The 17194-nt window shown below is 53.1% G+C and overlaps 1 protein-coding gene across 13 annotated transcripts in view; it reads right to left on the bottom strand.

Annotated features, from left to right (window-relative positions):
- CTDP1 (CTD phosphatase subunit 1) overlaps positions 1-17194 on the bottom strand; it is a 73931-nt gene that overhangs the window by 17548 nt on the left and 39189 nt on the right. For 8 of the 13 annotated variants that reach the window (XM_017951879.3, XM_021930233.2, XM_017951878.3 and 5 more), the window contains 3 exons: positions 15852-15993; positions 15487-15693; positions 5407-5620 (listed from right to left, as the gene is read on the bottom strand). In XM_017951879.3, coding sequence (XP_017807368.1) covers positions 5407-5620; positions 15487-15693; positions 15852-15993 — 563 coding nt within the window. Of the gene's footprint in view, positions 1-5406; positions 5621-6368; positions 8438-15486; positions 15694-15851; positions 15994-17194 lie in introns of those variants that run through there. The other 5 variants (XM_021930235.2, XM_003914514.5, XR_001897503.3 and 2 more) reach the window with 4 other exon arrangements.

Raw genomic sequence — 17194 nt, 5'->3', positions numbered from 1 at the left:
CTCTGGTGACCTCCCAGCCCTGGTTCCGGCACCCTCCCTTCCCCGCAGTTCCATGATCACACAAGAACTTGCAGGGGGCTGACATGTGGGGGTGAGTCTCTTTGTGAGCTGGCTGAGACAGAGGCTGCAGGGGGCCGACACGTGGGGGTGAGTCTCTTTGTGAGCTGGCTGAGACAGAGGCGGGTGTTTGCGTGGAGACGCATAGGCTTCAGCAGATGACAAGACACGGCACCTCCTGTGAAAAGGCCACCATCCAACTGGCCAACTACACGTACTCTAAGCTCGAGTCTCAAGGAACAAACCTCTATTAAACATGAAATCGAAATTTGCCTGAAAAACTATAATGTGGAATGAATTTTTAAGTGAAATAATGCCAACTGGAAAGCAGCTTTTATGAACAGAAAACATCAACTAAAGAGGAACTTTAACAAAACGTAAAAAAACCCCAAAACTTGGAAAACAAACTCAAGCATTCAGAAACTGCCAAGCTTGAGTGGTGGGACCCACAGCCCTTCACTCAAGACGAGGCTGCAGGCAGCACGTGTTCCCAGAATGACTCACACAAATCACACACTCCAAAATCCACCGAGAAAGCTTCTCTACCTAGAGGGGACTGTGACAAGTCTCTCATCAAACAAAAGATAACGTCTTATCTCTTCAATGACACCTGCGGGAAAACTTTAATTCACTATCACTTCAGTAACCAAACCTTTCAAGAAATACTCAGAGCCCAAGGAGAAAGCATTCTTTCTAGTTATCACCTTCACGACAGAAAAATCAAAACCAAGTCCAAATACCTAAAGTTCCGACCACGCAAAGAATGATCAGATCTTTAGACATGGTTGTGACTGAGTCTTTTTTTGCATCAACTGTCATCAACAACTTCTACTGACTGGATAACAAAATGTACAAAACTAACTCATTCTTAAAGGATTTTGGTTAATCAAAATATTTTAAAAGATCAAGTCACAACTGTGGTTGAAAACCACAAATCAGACATAAAGGGAAAAATCACTGCTCTTCAGTAACAGCAAAGTTCCCAAACATCACTGATTTCACGAGCACTGTGTGTATTTTAACGAATCTTCAGATGTGTCAGCTGTACACAGCCATGGGTAAGGGTTCTGGCCCTTTAGTTTCCCTGATTCTAATCCACCATTAATTTTGCAGTCTATTGTGAGTCTACTGTTAGTCTGGGAGAAGATCTTCCACGTTAGCAGGTGCCCAGCACTTCCTGAACAAATGTCGAGTTCAATAAACACAGTTTCACTAACATGTTTAGGCTCCAAGACTCCGCAGATACTAGGAGTGGAGCTGCAGACACGGCCTCATAAGAAGCACACCAAGAAAAGGAGTGGCACCTTAGGGCCTCTGGACAGGCCCAGATGTTTAATATTTGTGTCATAGATTCCCGAAAGAGAAAAAGACTGGCCTTGAAAAAATACTGGAAGACATCGTGGTTGAAAACTCCCCAAATTTGCTGAAAGACAGGCATGGTTGCGTCCATGTGTAGAGACGAGTGTGGCGGCCCTCTGCAGTCATTTGCTCAAAGACTGGATGGCCGCGTCCATGTGTAGAAAGTGTGGCCGCCGTCCACATTCCTTGTTTGCTGAAAGACACTGATGGCCACGCCCACGTGTAGAGATGAGTGTGGCTGCCGTCTGCAGTCCTTGTTTGTGTCCAACACCTCTTGCTTCCTTTCGCGGTGTGTGTGTGGGGTAGGGGTAGGGTCAGAGCAGATCTGTGGAAAGGGAGCAGGTGAGCGGGGTCTTTACTGATGGGTGGGAGTGGTTTCAGGTATCAGAAGAGCACAGAGCCCCGGGCTGGGATTGCAGCACCGCTGTGTTCACCGGTGCCAACTGCAGAGAAGCAGCTTGGACACTGCCTAAGAGCACACTCCAGGCCGGACCGTTCTGAGGTTCTACATCCAGGCACATTTCATGAGCAATAAGAATCTGCAAAGTTTTAACTTTTTGTGACAGCTTGAAACTTTTTGCATGTGGCCTTCAACCTGTTTTTGGCAGCCAGACATGCCGTGTAATTGTTTCACGTGGCCTGGGCAGTCATCCTGATGTTAGTGAATTCTTACATCTCGTGATTTTGGGAGCACTCCCAGTGACGGCGAGTTCTTACGTCTCACGTGATTTGGGGAGCACTCTGATGTTAACGAATTCTTACACCTCGTGGTTTGGGGAGCACTCCCGGTGACAGCAAGTTATGTCTCGTGATTTGGGGAGCACTCCTGATGTTAGCGAATCCTTACATCTCATGGTTTTGGGAGCACTCCTGGTGACAGCGAGTTCTTACGTCTCACGTGATTTGAGGAGCACCCCGATGTGAGTTCTTAGGTCTTGTGATTTTGGAAGTGCTCCTGGTGACAGCGAGTTCTACGTCTTATGATTTTGGGAGGGCTCTCTTGATGTTAGTGAGTTCTCACGTCTATGTGATTTTGGGAGCAGTCCTGATGTGAGTGAGTTCTTACATCTCACGTGATTTGGGAGCACTCCTCATGTTAGCGAGTTCTCATGTCTATGTGATTTTGGGAGCAGTCCTGATGTTAGCGAGTTCTTACGTCTCACGTGATTTTGGGAGCACTCCTGGTGATGGTGGCCCCACACCCGGCCTCTGTTCTTGAGGCATTTTATCAGGGTCATCACATTTCTTGGCTTCCACGTATATTAAATGCAGGATTTAAAAATGGTTAAGATAAAATTACAATGTTAATTTTCACGGCTTTCAAGTTTCTTCAATGCTGGTTCAGGTGAACGCTTACTGACGTTGTGCCTGACACTGCTTAGGCACGTTCTGGACGTGGAGATCAGAAGTACGTGCTACGTGGGGGACCGTTTTTATTTGAAAGCAGAGACATCAAGTGAGTGGTCTGCTAGCTGTAGAAGCCTCTGCGGTTTAAACCCAAGAAGAAATCCAGATGCCTACTGGGTCTGACATTCCCACAGCACTGACCGGGCTGAGTTCTCCAAGCTGCTCCTCACATGAGGGGCGGGGAAGCCCCCGTCGGGGGAGTGGGAGTGGCATCCCCCACAGCACGGGCAGCTCTTGGGTCAGCAGCTTTGCCCCTCCTCTGTCTACACGGAGACCCTTCCTCTACCACTGAAGCAGCAGACGCCCGTCTAACACACTGATGTGCCGGAAACGGCCAGAGGTCTCGACACCCCTCATTCAGCGGCCCCTCCACAGGCTGCACTTGATCCTGGTTCCAGACCACTTGACTCCCCACTACCTGAGTCCCAAAAGGAGAAGCAGCCCCCACCCCATGTATCCCCAGGATGAAGAGAGGCCACGGCAGCCTCCAGGGAGGGCCACGGCAGCCTCCAGGGAGCACCACGGGGCAGGTACCCAGTTCGTCTCACAGGCCCACGGAGGTGCAGCCAACGGGCCCGAGAGACAGGCTTATCTGGGGTGCAGCTGCCTCATCTGCCCCAAGCACAGGGAGTGGCAGAGGGACAGATGTGAAACGAGGCTGTCAAACCAGGGCCGGGTCACGAGGAGCTTCCTGAGGCTGCTGTAATAACCACGCACCACGGCTCAAATGATCCAAATTCACAACCTCACAGCTCTGCAGGTCAGAAGTCCAACATGAGCCTCACAGGACCAAAATCCAGGTGTCCACAGGGAGAATCCCTTCCTCACGTCTTCCAGCTCCTAGAGGCCTCGGGGCCTTGGCTCCGGGGGGGGGCTCCTCTGACCCTTTCTCCTGCAGGTGCTGACTGTCTTAAGGGCCCAGGACTCAGAGAATCAAGCAGGCTTTAAATATTCACACACATAAAACCCTCTGGCCTCTCTCCCACGCACAGAACAATCCACCGCTGCAGTCTTCCGCTTTCAATACCGTTTGATCCCGAAGAGCCACATCAGGGGGTTTACGATCACTTTTTATTTCTGAGATATAAAGGATTAGGTTTTGGGGTGGCTGAAAGCTGCTGAGTACATTCAAGACATCTGTCTCCCATTGAGAATTCAACCCCCTTTGATATCGAATGACTAAGAATCAAGTTGTCACCACTGCCTGAAACAGGACTGCGTGGGGAAAAGACCCTGAGTCCTCCAAGCCCGACCAGGAAACCAGGAGGGAGATGGGATGTGTCAGCGGCTTCCAGGTGGGAAGAGGTAGAGTCCCTTCCTCCTCTCCTCCTGCCCCTGGTCCTAGGCAGGTGGCTGTTCCTTACACAGAACCTTCTGGAATCTCAAATAAAGTGGTCTGGGCTTATAGGTAGTGGTTGAGAAAAAATTTTTTTAGAGAAAACATTTTTGTGAAACAAAAAACAGCTAATGTTCAAAAAGACAGAAAAATGGCAGAGAAATTCAGCACACCTGAAAAAAGGTCTGATCCTCACAAGATAAACTGGTATCTAAAAGTGGTAACCTGAGGTACTGAGACGAGTCTGCCCTGAACAGAACCGTCTGTATTTTTCTGCTACTGTTGAAAATAAACAGGAGCTGTTTTCCTCCTCAAGAAACTTCTGCTGCCTTCTGGATGCAAACAGAATGGCGGCTCTCTCCAGAGGACAGCGGCACCAGGCGGGCAGGGAGGACGGACTCTGGAGGGAACACGAGGACCTGAGGGAAGGGGATGGCCTGTGCCCTGACCGGTTGCGGGTGAGAACCCCACACAGGTGCCACCCACGAGGGCAACTTACGGGAGGACACGGGACGTGGTTTCCCAGAATGGTCCTTCTAAAGAATAGTATCCGAAGGACGGTGCTGCGAGATCGCCCGCCCCAACACCCCGACTGTTGTGGAACCTTCCATCGGGTGGCCTGGGACCCAAGAGGAGAAGCACACGGGCCAAGGCCCAGGACACAGGAGCGAAGCAGGACCCGGCTGGGAAAACCCCAACTCCACCGACGCGGCCTAAAGCTCTCTAGTGCTGTGGTAACGAGATGCTGTGAGAATCACCAGCCACTCTGTATGTGTGTGTAAGGCCCACGTGCAGCGGACACACAGCGCTCCAGCGTTTCTCAACCGGGGCCTGTCGGCGTGGGGCAGGGGGACTCACTCCTCCTCACAACCATGAGTGCCTCCAGACCCTGTCCCATGTCCTTGGGGTGGGCCAGGAGAGCAGGAGGGGCTGGGCGGTGTCGGTCCTGGTGAAGACGCAGGCACGAATCCTAAGCCACAACTTCGACGTGTTCTCACGCCACACATTGCGGACACACCGCTTAATGCTGTTCTGGGTCTCCTTGAATAGGAAGTTCCATGAAAACCACGAGTGCTAGTCTCGAACTAGACACGACTGCACAAGTGCAGAATTCTCGCTCTGCCTCCACCCGCACACCGCAGCTCTGCGGCCCCAGCATGAGCGCCGCCGTGGGCACCAGGGCGTGGTTGGCTCACCTCTGCCCCAGCGCGAGCGCTGCCGTGGGCACCAGGGCGCGGTTGGCTCACCTCTGCCCCAGCACGAGCGCCGCCGTGGGCACCAGGGCGCGGTTGGCTCACCTCTTTGTCCATACTCTCTAAATCTTCCTTACAAAGAGTGTACAGCGGCATTGTCTCAGACATACTGGGCTGTCGCTTTCTTCTAGAAGGGCCAGGCTGCTCTCCGTCCGGAGCGTCAGGCAGCTCTTCGCCGAACGTCTGCGGCTGGGGTGGCGGAACCGCTCTGAAAGGAATTTCATAGGCCCCACATGAGGAAGTCAGTTTGAATCGCACTTTTCAGCACCGAGTCAGACTCCTGGCTCTCGGACTAGGCAAACACTCACACCCCAACAGGGAATCACAGGAAAAATGGGATGTTTCGCCAACACGCTTTTCAGAGTTTAATAGATCAGAGGTGGCTAACTGAGCCAGGCTGAGTGGCAAAACATGTTTCTGACTATCCTGTGGAAAAGTAACACCCAACTTCTTTTATCCACAAAACCCCCGTGGGGCAGAGAGCATCTGCTGGGCTCCAGCATCTCAGAATAAAGGGCAAAGAGACACAGGAGACTAAGCATGTTCTGGGAACCCCCAGGACACGCCATTCACCCTTAAAACAGGGTCTGGAGAGCTACATGGCAAAATACAAAACAAGAAAATGCACCATCTCCGGGCTGCGAAAACAGATACAAAAAATGGTGAAGTGACAAAACATGTCAGTGGGCTGAAATTAAAATCATTTCACAGGTTTGCACGGTGGCTCATGTTTGTAAAGCCAGCACTTTGGGAGGTCAAGCGGGGTGGATCGCTTGAGGTCAGGAGTTCGAGACCAGCCTGACCAACATGGCTAAACCCCCTCTCTACTAAAAATACAAAAATTAGCCCAGTATGCTGGTGCATGCCTATAATTCCAGCTACTCAAGAGGCTGAGGCAGGAGAATCGCTCGAATCCGGGAGGCAGAGGTTGCAGTGAGCCGAGATCATGCCACTGCACTCCAGCCTGCGCAACAGAGCAAGACTCCATCTTTAAAAAAAAAAATTCACAAAAAAACCCAGAAAAAGGTAATTCTCGTGCTTGTATGGTTAAATATTAATATAATAAATCAACTAGAAAGGGCCAATCTTCTGTTTCAAGGATTTTTCTGCTATGTTAAAACCGCAGCTCCATTTGAAATATTTTTTCTCCTCTGTACATATCTTTCTCGATCTGGATGTGTGAATCTTATTAATATATTCTAATGCATGCCTCTGAATGCTAGAATTTAAGGCAGGCCTCTGGGAAAATGGGTGGTGCTGCCCTCCTCAGAGGCGGCCGTTTCTAGCTGCTGGTTCTTCCCTGAGTGACCAAAGGACGAGACCAGGAGGCACTGAGCGTGCGTCCCAGACATCAGCTTGCTCGGGACAGGCACAAGGATGAGGGGATAAAACCCATCCTGGTGAAAGAATACAGGCATTAAGTCAAAGTCACAAAACTAAAAAGACACAGCTGTATTAGGCTATTTACAATGAAGAGAAGATTTTCTGCCCAGAAATCTGAAGGTGCTGATCTGTGCTGTTTGGAATTCAGGACTTCCTGAGCCTTGGCAAAATCCACTCTTCACCTTGGCCCTCTGTGAACACAGGCTTCCCATCCCGCAAGCGCCGCGCTTCCCATCCCGTGAACACGCGCTTCCCATCTGCATTTGGCTGAAACACCCATGTACGTATAACCAGACACACGCAGTTCAAAGCAGTGTTGTTCAAAGGACCAATTGTACTGTTATTTTAAACTGAATTAAATGTTTCAATTAATGTTAAAAACCTGTGATAACTGCTCTACTCCAGCCAAACACCCCACCTCTGAGGTCTCAGAGAAGGCCATGGGGGAGCCTGTGGGGAGCCCGACATCCAACCCCACTGGCAGCAGCGAGGCCCCTCCCACCCATGTGGGGGCGTCAGGACTGTCACCAGCCCCCACTGAAGGTGCAGACACTCCTCCCACTCATGTGGGGCCGTCGGGATTGTCACCAGCCCTCACTGAAGATGCAGACACTCCTCCCATGGTGCCAGTGATGACGTGGGGAGCCAGGACTGCCACAGCAACGGCATCACCCCCATCGCCACAGCTGTCCACCAGCAACAGCGTCACCCCCATCCCCACATGTCCACCAGCAATGGCGTCACCCTCATCCCCCACTCTCAGGCATCAAAAAGAGGCCGTGTGGGGAAATGGACTCCTGTCCTGACTGGCAGGAACTAGGGGGCCTCCACTCCTGCTGCTGGAGCATGGCCCCAAAAAAAATGAGCGATGAGAGAAGGTTTAAATAAGATCCAGAGTCTCCTAACATGATTTGAAAAAGGTCCAGGTTTCAATCCAATGTCACTTGCCCCAGCAAGAACCAGGAAGATCTCAAACTATGGAGAAAAGGACAATCAACAGAGGCCAAGCTGAGAGGGCAGAGATGCTAAAATTCATAATGACTTATAGCATCCATGATAAAAATGCTTCAACAGGCAATTGCAAATTATGCTTGCAAATAATGCAAATGAAAAACACAAAGGGTTGGTAAAGAAATAGAAGATACAGAAATTTTATAACTGAAAAATAAAAACTAAAACCAAAAAATGTCATGGACAGACTAGCAGCAAATGAAGGAGACAGAGGAAGGCTGTGAACCTAAAAATTTAACAGAAATCACCCAACCCGGACAACAGAGAAAATGAGCTGAACAGGAAAAAGAACACAGCTTAGGGACGCACGAGATACGAAAAGCCTCAGCATCCGTGTCCCTGCCGTCCCATGCATGGCAGAGATGGCCTTGAAAAGCAATGGCTGGAAATGTCCCAAAGACGTCAAAAGACATAAACCTTCCAACTTAAAAAGCAGAGTCAAACCTAAACAAGGTAAACCCTCCAAATCTACACCAAGACACCTCATCATCAAACCTCAACTGAAGATGGAGAAAAACCTTGATGGCAATGGAAGAGAAAACACAGCTTACCTACAGGAAAAGCGGCCAAAGACAGAAGATCAGTCACCTGAACGACGGAGCCCAGAAGGAAGCCGGATGTTTCTCAGGCCCTGAGAAAAAGGAAGATCAACCCAGAGTCTTATCCCGTGAAAACGTCCCCAGCAAGGGAGAGACTGCAGAGGGCCCAGGCCTGCCCCGAGAGCATGATGGACACCGCAGGGCAGGTTGGGAGGGAAGGGACCCCCTCAGGGAACTCCCGCAAGGACGGAAGCAGGAATCCAGGCAAGCACCGGAGACTCCGCTCTGGTTCTCTAGACCACACCTGACTGTCGAAACAAGTCATAAAAAATAATCCCAAAGCAAGCAGAAAGAAGGTAAGAAATAAGGAGGCTGAAAACCAAAAAAAAAAAAAAAAAAAAAATAGAGGTAAGTGGAGCAATTCCTTCAAAAAAAAGAACCAACCACAACTCACCCGAACACAACAGGTCCTGTGAAAAGCCCTGTAACTATTAAGGAAAATGAACATGAAATTTTAAATCTGCAAAAATAAAATCTCCAGGACCAGACGGTCTCACTGGAGAATTCTCCCAAATAAGTGAAAGGAAGGGGCAAGTCTACAGTCTGACCAGGGATGCTAGAGGGTGGACGCTTCCCACCTCACCACGGGAGGCCACCGAGCCACAACAAACCCAGGGACAGACGGCACACAATGTGACAAGTGCAGCCCCACAGGCCTCTCAACATCAACATGAAGACACTTCACAGAAGTGCATCACGGTTACTATACACCACAACCAAGGGGATTGGTTTCTGGGTTGCAAGGTTGTTTTCATGTCCAAAAATCAGTCAATGTGACCATCGCATACTGACAGGCAAAAGAAGAAAAACCACAGACACCAGAATATCAATCAACAAACACCGAAAAAATGCAACACCCACTGGTGTTAACAACTCACAGAAAACAGGAAATCCAACTTGATCAAGGGCATCTCCGGGCAGAAAACCCAGGAACAGACCACACAGGTGCACCTGAGCACACTTGAGACGCTGGGGCAGAAGCCGCCGTGGCGGAAGACAGCGCCCGCGGCAATGTGGCTGGGGCCAGAAAACCACCCTCAGGAGCATCGCGGGCTGAGGTGTGAGATGAAAGACGACAGATCTTTCAGGATAAAACATCAAGAAAATCTCCGGGATCTGGGACTAGGCTACTAGTTAACTTCACATCAAGAGCATGATTCCTGAAAGAAAGAAGTGATCAATAGAATCTTGTGAAAATTAAAAACTTTTGCTCTGCCGAAGACCCTCTAGAGGATGATCTGCCTGACTGGAATTCAGGACTTCCTGAGCCTTGTCAAAGTCCAGTCTTCGCCTCGGCCCTCCGTGAACACACGCTTCCCATCCAGCGAACACGCGCTTCCCATCTGCATTTGGCTGAAACACCCATTTACGTATGACTGGACACACACAGTTCAAAGCAGTGTTGTTCAAAGGGCCAACTGCACTGTTATTTTAAACTGAATTAAATGTTTCAATTAAATGTTAAAAACCTGTGATAACTGCTCTACACCAGCCAAACACCCCACCTCTGAGGTCTCAGAGAAGTCAAGTTGCTGCCTGGGAGGAAAGGATTTGTAAGCCGCACAGCCAACCAAGGACTAGCAGATGGAACACACACAGGAGGTGATGTTCAGTGGCATTATTCACCACAGAAATGCAAGTCACAGCCACAACCAGCTCAGGACACACCTATCAGAGCAGCTGCAATAAACAGCACTGGCCACGCCACCTGGGTCACTCACCACCACTGAAAATGTGAGATGATGATGCAGGTATTCCAGAAAAGGGTCTGGCACTTTCTTTAAAAAGCTAAACACACACTCACCATCCAATTTAGCAACTGTACCTACCACTGGACATTTATCCCAAAGAAATAAAAACTTAGATAGGCTAAGTATCCCACATCCAACACGCCTGAGACCGAAAGTGTTGTCTACTTTGGATTTTTGAATTTTGAAATATCTGTGTTACACTTACGGGCTGAGCATCTGCAACCGGTGACCCCAAATCCGAATGCTCAGATGAGCATCTCCTTCCAGGGCCACGTCACTGCTCAGAAAGGTGCGGATCTTGGAGCATTTCTGATTTTGGATTTTTGGATGAGATGCTCAACCTGTGCAAACATTTAGAGCAAAGGCTGGAGACAACCCAAATATCCCTGAAACGGGGAATGGTGAAGCCACAGACGGCCCCTCCACACACCACGAGACACGGCTCAGCGAGAGGAGGACATGAACGAGGGGCGCAGAGGCTCCAGGAACCGGCCGAGGGAGAAGGGTCAACTCCAGAAGGCTGCCGACCACCGTCCACAGCACTCCGCAGAGGGCACGGTGCAGGGAGGGACAGCAGGTGGAGGGCCAAGGGTCAGGGAGGGACAGCAGGTGGAGGGCCAAGGGTCAGGGAGGGGAAGTGGCTGAGGCCGTGAGGGCTGCAGGGGAGCTGGTGAGGGTTCTGTCTTTCTGTCTGGATGAGCCCCTGTGGGTCCCAGTGATGAGCTTGTTCCCCACTTTCACAAGAGGCAACCACAGGGGAAACGGGATAAAGGGTCCAAAGGGCCTCTCTGCATTATCACTGCGTGTCAATCTACAAATATCTCAAAAAGTTTAACCAAAAAACTGAACGTTCCCACTCCCCCGCAGGTCCACAGTGAGCCAGGCTGCCAGCCCAGCACCAAAAAGCTCAAAGCCAGAATTAGAAAAAATGTACAACATTCAAAGCCTTAGATGAGGACCAGTCCAGGGATGAAGGGCCAACCGCCCTCACCGCCGAGCGTCCTGTCACAATGGGGTCTACACAGGGTTCCGGGAACAGAACGAGGAACCACCACTCTTAGGATGGTGGGCGACGGGGCCACCTCCACAGCAGCACAACCAATGCACACAACAGATGAGGCCTGGGGCCGCGCAGGTGCGGGCCTCACCGTAAGATGGGGTGCTACGGGGAAACTGGGCAACCAATGCATGCAAGAGATGAGGCCTGGGGCCGCTCAGGCGTGGAACCCACCTTGAGACGGGGTGCCACGGCGGAACCACACCAGCGCTGTTACAAGGTGTGAGGGTGGCTGCAGGAGACCACGCTGGACTCGTCTGTACAGGCGGAGTGGCCCTGCAGGCACCAGGGGTCCACACGTGGAGGGGCACTGCGGACACAGGTCTATGTAGTGCAGGGGACTGGGCAGGCGCCACACGAACTCAAACAAGCAGGGGGGACTCTTGGATTAAACCAGAAGAAACCACTCTGCCTGTTCCTCCAAGGAGGAGGCCTACAGAGAAAAGGTAGGGTGTGACCAGAGGCGTGGCCGAGCCACACAGGCCCAGGTCCTCACTGCAGCAGGAAAGCCCCACAGAACGCCTGCCGGCCGGTCCTGTTTCCTCAGACTGTCAGCACCATGTCCAGCCTGGGGAAGGAGACCTTCAAACACGCATTCCTTTTTTCTAATATAAATAGGTAGTTCCATCAATTTTGAAAACTATCAAAAAGCAGAACCCAGGTTCATTTTAGGAGAACTCAGTTTCCAACACGTCCAAGTGAAGGGAGAGACATTTCCTTAATGTGGCAAAGGTGTGCCCGTCTGCAACCACTCAGGCCAGGCGGCCCGCTGCCGCGGCCACAACAATGCTGCTTCCCGCCACCAAACTGATGATTATCACAACCTAACAAATCACATTAACATCCACTCATATAAATGAGCTGGTATTAACTGAAGTAATATTGGTATTTTGGTGCAAATTACACTTTCAGATTAAAAACAGCAAAAGTCAACTTATTCCAATGAACTGCAGCCCAGCGTGCGTCTTGCTTACAAAAGACAGGCAGAGCTGAACGGTGGTTTATGACGTGCCATTCGAAACGTTCTGAACTGCTACTGTGTACTATACACATTTCAGAACACATACACAGTTATTGGTTGCCATATTATTAGTGTCACTCAAGTAAAAGTGTTTGACTTTATTCAAATCCAGCTTACTATCTGCAAGTATGTTTTCAGGTAACAATTATTTTTTTCTCATTGATCTTAGAAATTCCTAGCTCACTTCAAGCAAGGCTGAATTATTAAAAAACCAGTTTTGTATCTAATCTTTAACCACTTTGCATAGTTTTAAGACAATGAGGACAGGAGCTTGAGACCAACCTGGGCAACATGGTGAAACCCTGTCTCTACTAAAAATACACAAATTAGCCGGGCGTGGTGGCATGTGCCTGTAATTCCAGCTGCTGAAGAGGCCGAGGCATGAGAATTGCTTGAACCTGAGAGGCGGAGGTTGCCGTGAGCCAAGATTGCACCACTGCACTCCAGCCTGGGCAACAGACCAAGACTCCGTCTCAAAAAAATAAATAAATAAAAATACTGAAGAAAAAATAAGTCAAAGGTTTGTGATTTTACTTTTAATTACAAAAAAAATTTTTTTTCTGAGACAGGCTCTCACTCTGCGGCCCAGGATGGAGCGCAGGGCGCGGTCACAGCTCACTGCAGCCTTGAACTCCTGAGCTCAAGCGATCCTTGTGGGTCCACCTCCCAAAGCACTGGGACTACAGTGCCAGCCCCTGAACATTTCAGTCAACAGTATGAAAAGCAGCGTCTAAAGAACAGGTGCTCTTCACGGTACTGATCATGTGGCCGCTTTAAACTATGTGAGCGTTTTGCAAAACTGCAATTCCAAAGCTAAATCTCAGCAGTGTCACTTCAACGCATGTATCTGTCCTGCCATCGTGCTGCTACTGATTAGAATTACAGCACACAACAGACCCTGACTTCCTAGCTACGGGGTCTCTGCATCATTCGGCTCTAGGTGGTGCTGGCCTGTTCACTGACTGGCCCACAGCAACCCCACAGGCCAGGCTCCACCACGCTGTTCTCAGCAGAGTCCAGGAGCTTTGTCAACTGGCTGGAGAGCTGGAATTAACTGAGTTAAATGAAGGAATGAGAGTAGCATCAAAGGACGAAGCCGTGATTTACGGAGAGACCTGTTCCCAGCCCCTGGAATCACCGCTGCGGTGAGGGGCTGTGGGCTGGGCCTGAGCAACTTCAGGGCAGGGCTGGTCACCAGAAGGCTTTGCAGGAGCAAGTGGGTAGTGGGTGGGATCAGCCATGCCTTCGCCACAGACGGAAGGACGCAGAGCTTCCGGGGGGACACGCGCCGTGCTCACGGCCCTTCTGGACCCTGCCCCTTGCACCCCCTCATTTGGCTGTTCTTGAACCTTTAAAATAAACTGGTACTGCTGAGTGAAATGTTTTCCAAAGTTTCGTGAGCTGATTCAGCAGATGATCAAAACTGTACAAGTCTGTGTCTGGGGACCCCCAACCCTGTGGCCAAGCTGGACGATGAGGGGCTTGGGGGTCCGAGACAAGGGCAACCCTCAGACGAGGGACTGAGCCCGCAGACTCAAGGCCTGATGCCAACTGTAGGTCGTCAGCATCAGAAACAAACTGAACTGCAGGCGCCTGTCGGCCCCGAAGAGCTAGAGCAGCAGTGTTGGAAAGACACCTCGTGTTAAAAGCCCAACCAGCCCGGACAGGAAACCTTTCTAACGACCAGAAACAACGTCACCATCAGGACGCCTTCTTAATGACAGGCGACGACATCGTCACCAGGACATGACGGGAGGTGACATCACCACCCGGCACCTTCCTAACGACGGGAGGTGACACTGTCACCAGAATGTCTTCCTATCCTTTGGGATGACATCATCACTGTGTGGCTGGGGATCCTCTTCCCTGTCATCAGAATGGAGAACCTCGGATTCATCCCAAACCCCCCATCCCCCAGGTCCCAGCGCGTTGCCAGGCTGCCGCACAGGAGGCCACCCTGCACCTGCCCACCTCCCAGTCGCCCGACCCGACTCCTCCTCTTAGCAACACTCCCCACCGTGACCTCAAGGGCTGTGAAATCAGCCGAAAGGGGCACACGCTACTCTCTAGAATCACAAAAGACAAAACACAATCTAAAAACAGAAAACCTGGGAGGAACCAGAGCGCGTTTCCAGAGGGAGTGGCCTCTCCCGAAAGCTGACGGGGCTTTGTTGTGGTGCCTGGCGGGGCCTCCTCACTCACCTGCCCACCCAGGCTCGGGAGCTGCCGCCCACTGTGCAAAGGCCACGCTCTGGCCACCCCTGCTCCTGACCTGGGAGGGCCATGCACTCCGGGCCTCAGCGTCCCCACGCAGGGACAGTGCTGGATGCTGCAAGGGCTCGAAAAGGACACCAAGTCGTACCTCTCCATCTCCCCATTAACCATGAGCACCCGTCTCCCTCCAGCAGCCTGCGTTCTGCACCCGTCGCAGGATTTGAGGCGTTGTGACCTGTCAGAGGGCTTCCAGGGGTGAACACACACCAGGTCTTGGTGGGTGCTCCTCGCCTGGGTCAAGTTTAATCTAGTTAAACTTTTGGTTGAATTTCAAAGCAACAACCACAGAACAAAGACTCATTTAAATCTCCAAGAATGTCCCATGGGGTCTGCAGGGGCCACAACCTCAGGCTGAGGGCTGATCTCCGGTCCACACCGGTAAACAGGCACAGAGGCCACGTGCGCAGGAAGCATCCCCCGGGGCCTGCAATTTCCCCTCTCCAGGGCAGCACAGATCCCGGCTACCAACGCCTTCCAGTCCAGTCAAGTTTCCCTTCCTCACGGTGCTGTCTGCCAACCGCCACTGCCACCACCCCTGCGCCTGCTCTGTGTGGAAACAAAGACGGCAGCCCAGGGTCTGGCAGAGCAACAAACGTGGAGCCGGCAGAGAGCAGCCGGCGAGGCGACGGGGGCGGGGGCTCGAAACCAGCCCTGCTCTGCCCATCCTCTGCTGAGTGTTCCCAGGACCGAGTGCTCTGCGGGGCGGCCACAGGTGTGCACATGCAGGTGCCTGGACAACATCTGAGAAGCTGGTTGTAGGGTTTTGTTTCAGTTTTGGGAACCAAGAGAGGACAGAAGAACAAAAGGACCCGAGAGAGCCAGTGGGGGCGGCGTTCCCACAAGGTGGAAGCGGGAGTCACCGTCTGCAGCCTCCACCCGCCCTCACGTTGGGCAACTGGCGCCATCCCCCTAACGGACCAGAGCAGCAAGCTTGAAGAGCCCTCACTAGCTGGGGGCAGTGGCTGCGCCGCCATGTACCTGAAGGAAGAGGGCTCCTGGTGGAGGGGTAAGGAGCTGGGGGGCGCTGGGGGCCCCCGGGCGCCCGTCCTGATGAGCTTCCCTGTGTTGGAGTCGTAGATTCGAACCTCGGGGCCAGGCTGGGCCTTGGGAAGAACCGGCATCGGGTGGAACAAGGTGGTGGGGGGCACACCCTCCCGGTCGGGAAAGGCTGCAGGACTGCTCTCCCTGTCGGAGGAAGGGAACAAGGGCCATGAGCGGGGCGTCCCGGCGACGCAGAGCAGGCTCCCAGGGACACCTGGCGGGCATTGCCTAGGTGTGTGAACCAACAGCTGTCTGGCGAGGGAACGCCTGGCAGGGATGTGCTGGGTGCGGCGAGGACTCACCTCTGTGCCTTGGTGTGGTCGTCCCTGAGCGGGAAGAGCTGCTCCTCCACCTTGTCCCAGCGCTCCAGGCAACTCCACAGCCAGTCAGGGTTGACCACGTGCAGGTGTCCGCACTCCTGCGCCTGCAGCACCTTCTCTGTGCCTGCGGGAGACCCAGCTTCGTCAGGCTGTCTTGGCCAGCACTGGAGGCTCAGGGCCCACATCTGGCTGCACCCACCAGGGCCCTCACCTAACTGCACCCCACCAGGGCCCAGGGCCCTCACCCGGCTGCAATCACCAGGACTCGGGGCCCTCACCCGGCTGCACCCCACCAGGGCCCTCACCCGACTGCACCCCACCAGGGCCCTCACCCGACTGCATCCAACCAGGGCTCAGGGCCCTCACCTGGCTGCAATCACCAGGACTCGGGGCCTTCACCCGGCTGCACCCCACCAGGGCCCTCACCCGGCTGCACCCCACCAGGGCCCTCACCCAAGTGCACCCCACCAGGGCTCTCACCCGATTGTACCCCACCAGGGCTCAGGGCCCTCACCCGATTGCACCCCACCAGGGCTCAGGGCCCTCACCCGACTGCACCCCACCAGGGCTGGGGGCCTTCACCCAGTTGTAATCACCAGGGCTCACGGCCCTCACCTGGCTGCACCCCACCAGGGCTCAGGGCCCTCACCCGGCTGCACCCCACCAGGGCTCAGGGCCCTCACCCGACTGCATCCAACCAGGGCTCAGGGCCCTCACCCGGCTGCACCCCACCAGGGCTCAGGGCCCTCACCCGGCTGCACCCCACCAGGACTCAGGGCCCTCACCCGGCTGCACCCCACCAGGGCTCCCCTCACCCGGACCAGACCAACCAGGGCTCAGGGCCCCACCCTGCTGCACCCCACCAGGCCTGTAGGCCCCTTTACCCCACTGCACCCCACCAGACTCAGGGCCCTCACCCGGCTGTACCCACCAGGGCTCAGGGCCCCACCACTGCACTCCCACCAGGGCTCAGGCCTCACCCGCTGCACCTCACCAGGGCTCAGGGCCCCACCTGGTTTTGCACTCCACCAGGGCTCAGGGCCCTCACCGGGCTGCACCCCACCAGGACCCAGGGTCTCTCACCTGGCTGCACCCCACCAGGACTCAGGGCCCTCACCTGGCTGCACCCCACCAGGGCTCAGGGCCCTCACTCGGCTGCACCCCACCAGGGCTGCCCACTGCAGGTTCCCATCTCCCAAGCCAGGGATAAGCAGCCATGGTGGGAAGTGGTGGATCTCAGACGAGGAGCTGGGCACAGCAGGTGACGTGAGCATGTGTTCAGGAAGGCCCCTCAACAGTGAGGCCACAAACACCGAAGCAAAAAG

The sequence above is a fragment of the Papio anubis genome, chromosome 19 (genome assembly GCF_008728515.1).
Source record: "Papio anubis isolate 15944 chromosome 19, Panubis1.0, whole genome shotgun sequence".
Classification (NCBI taxonomy): Eukaryota; Metazoa; Chordata; class Mammalia; order Primates; family Cercopithecidae; genus Papio; species Papio anubis.
The sequence above is the reverse complement of the archived record's forward strand: the minus strand, read 5'-3'. Positions and strand labels throughout refer to the sequence as shown.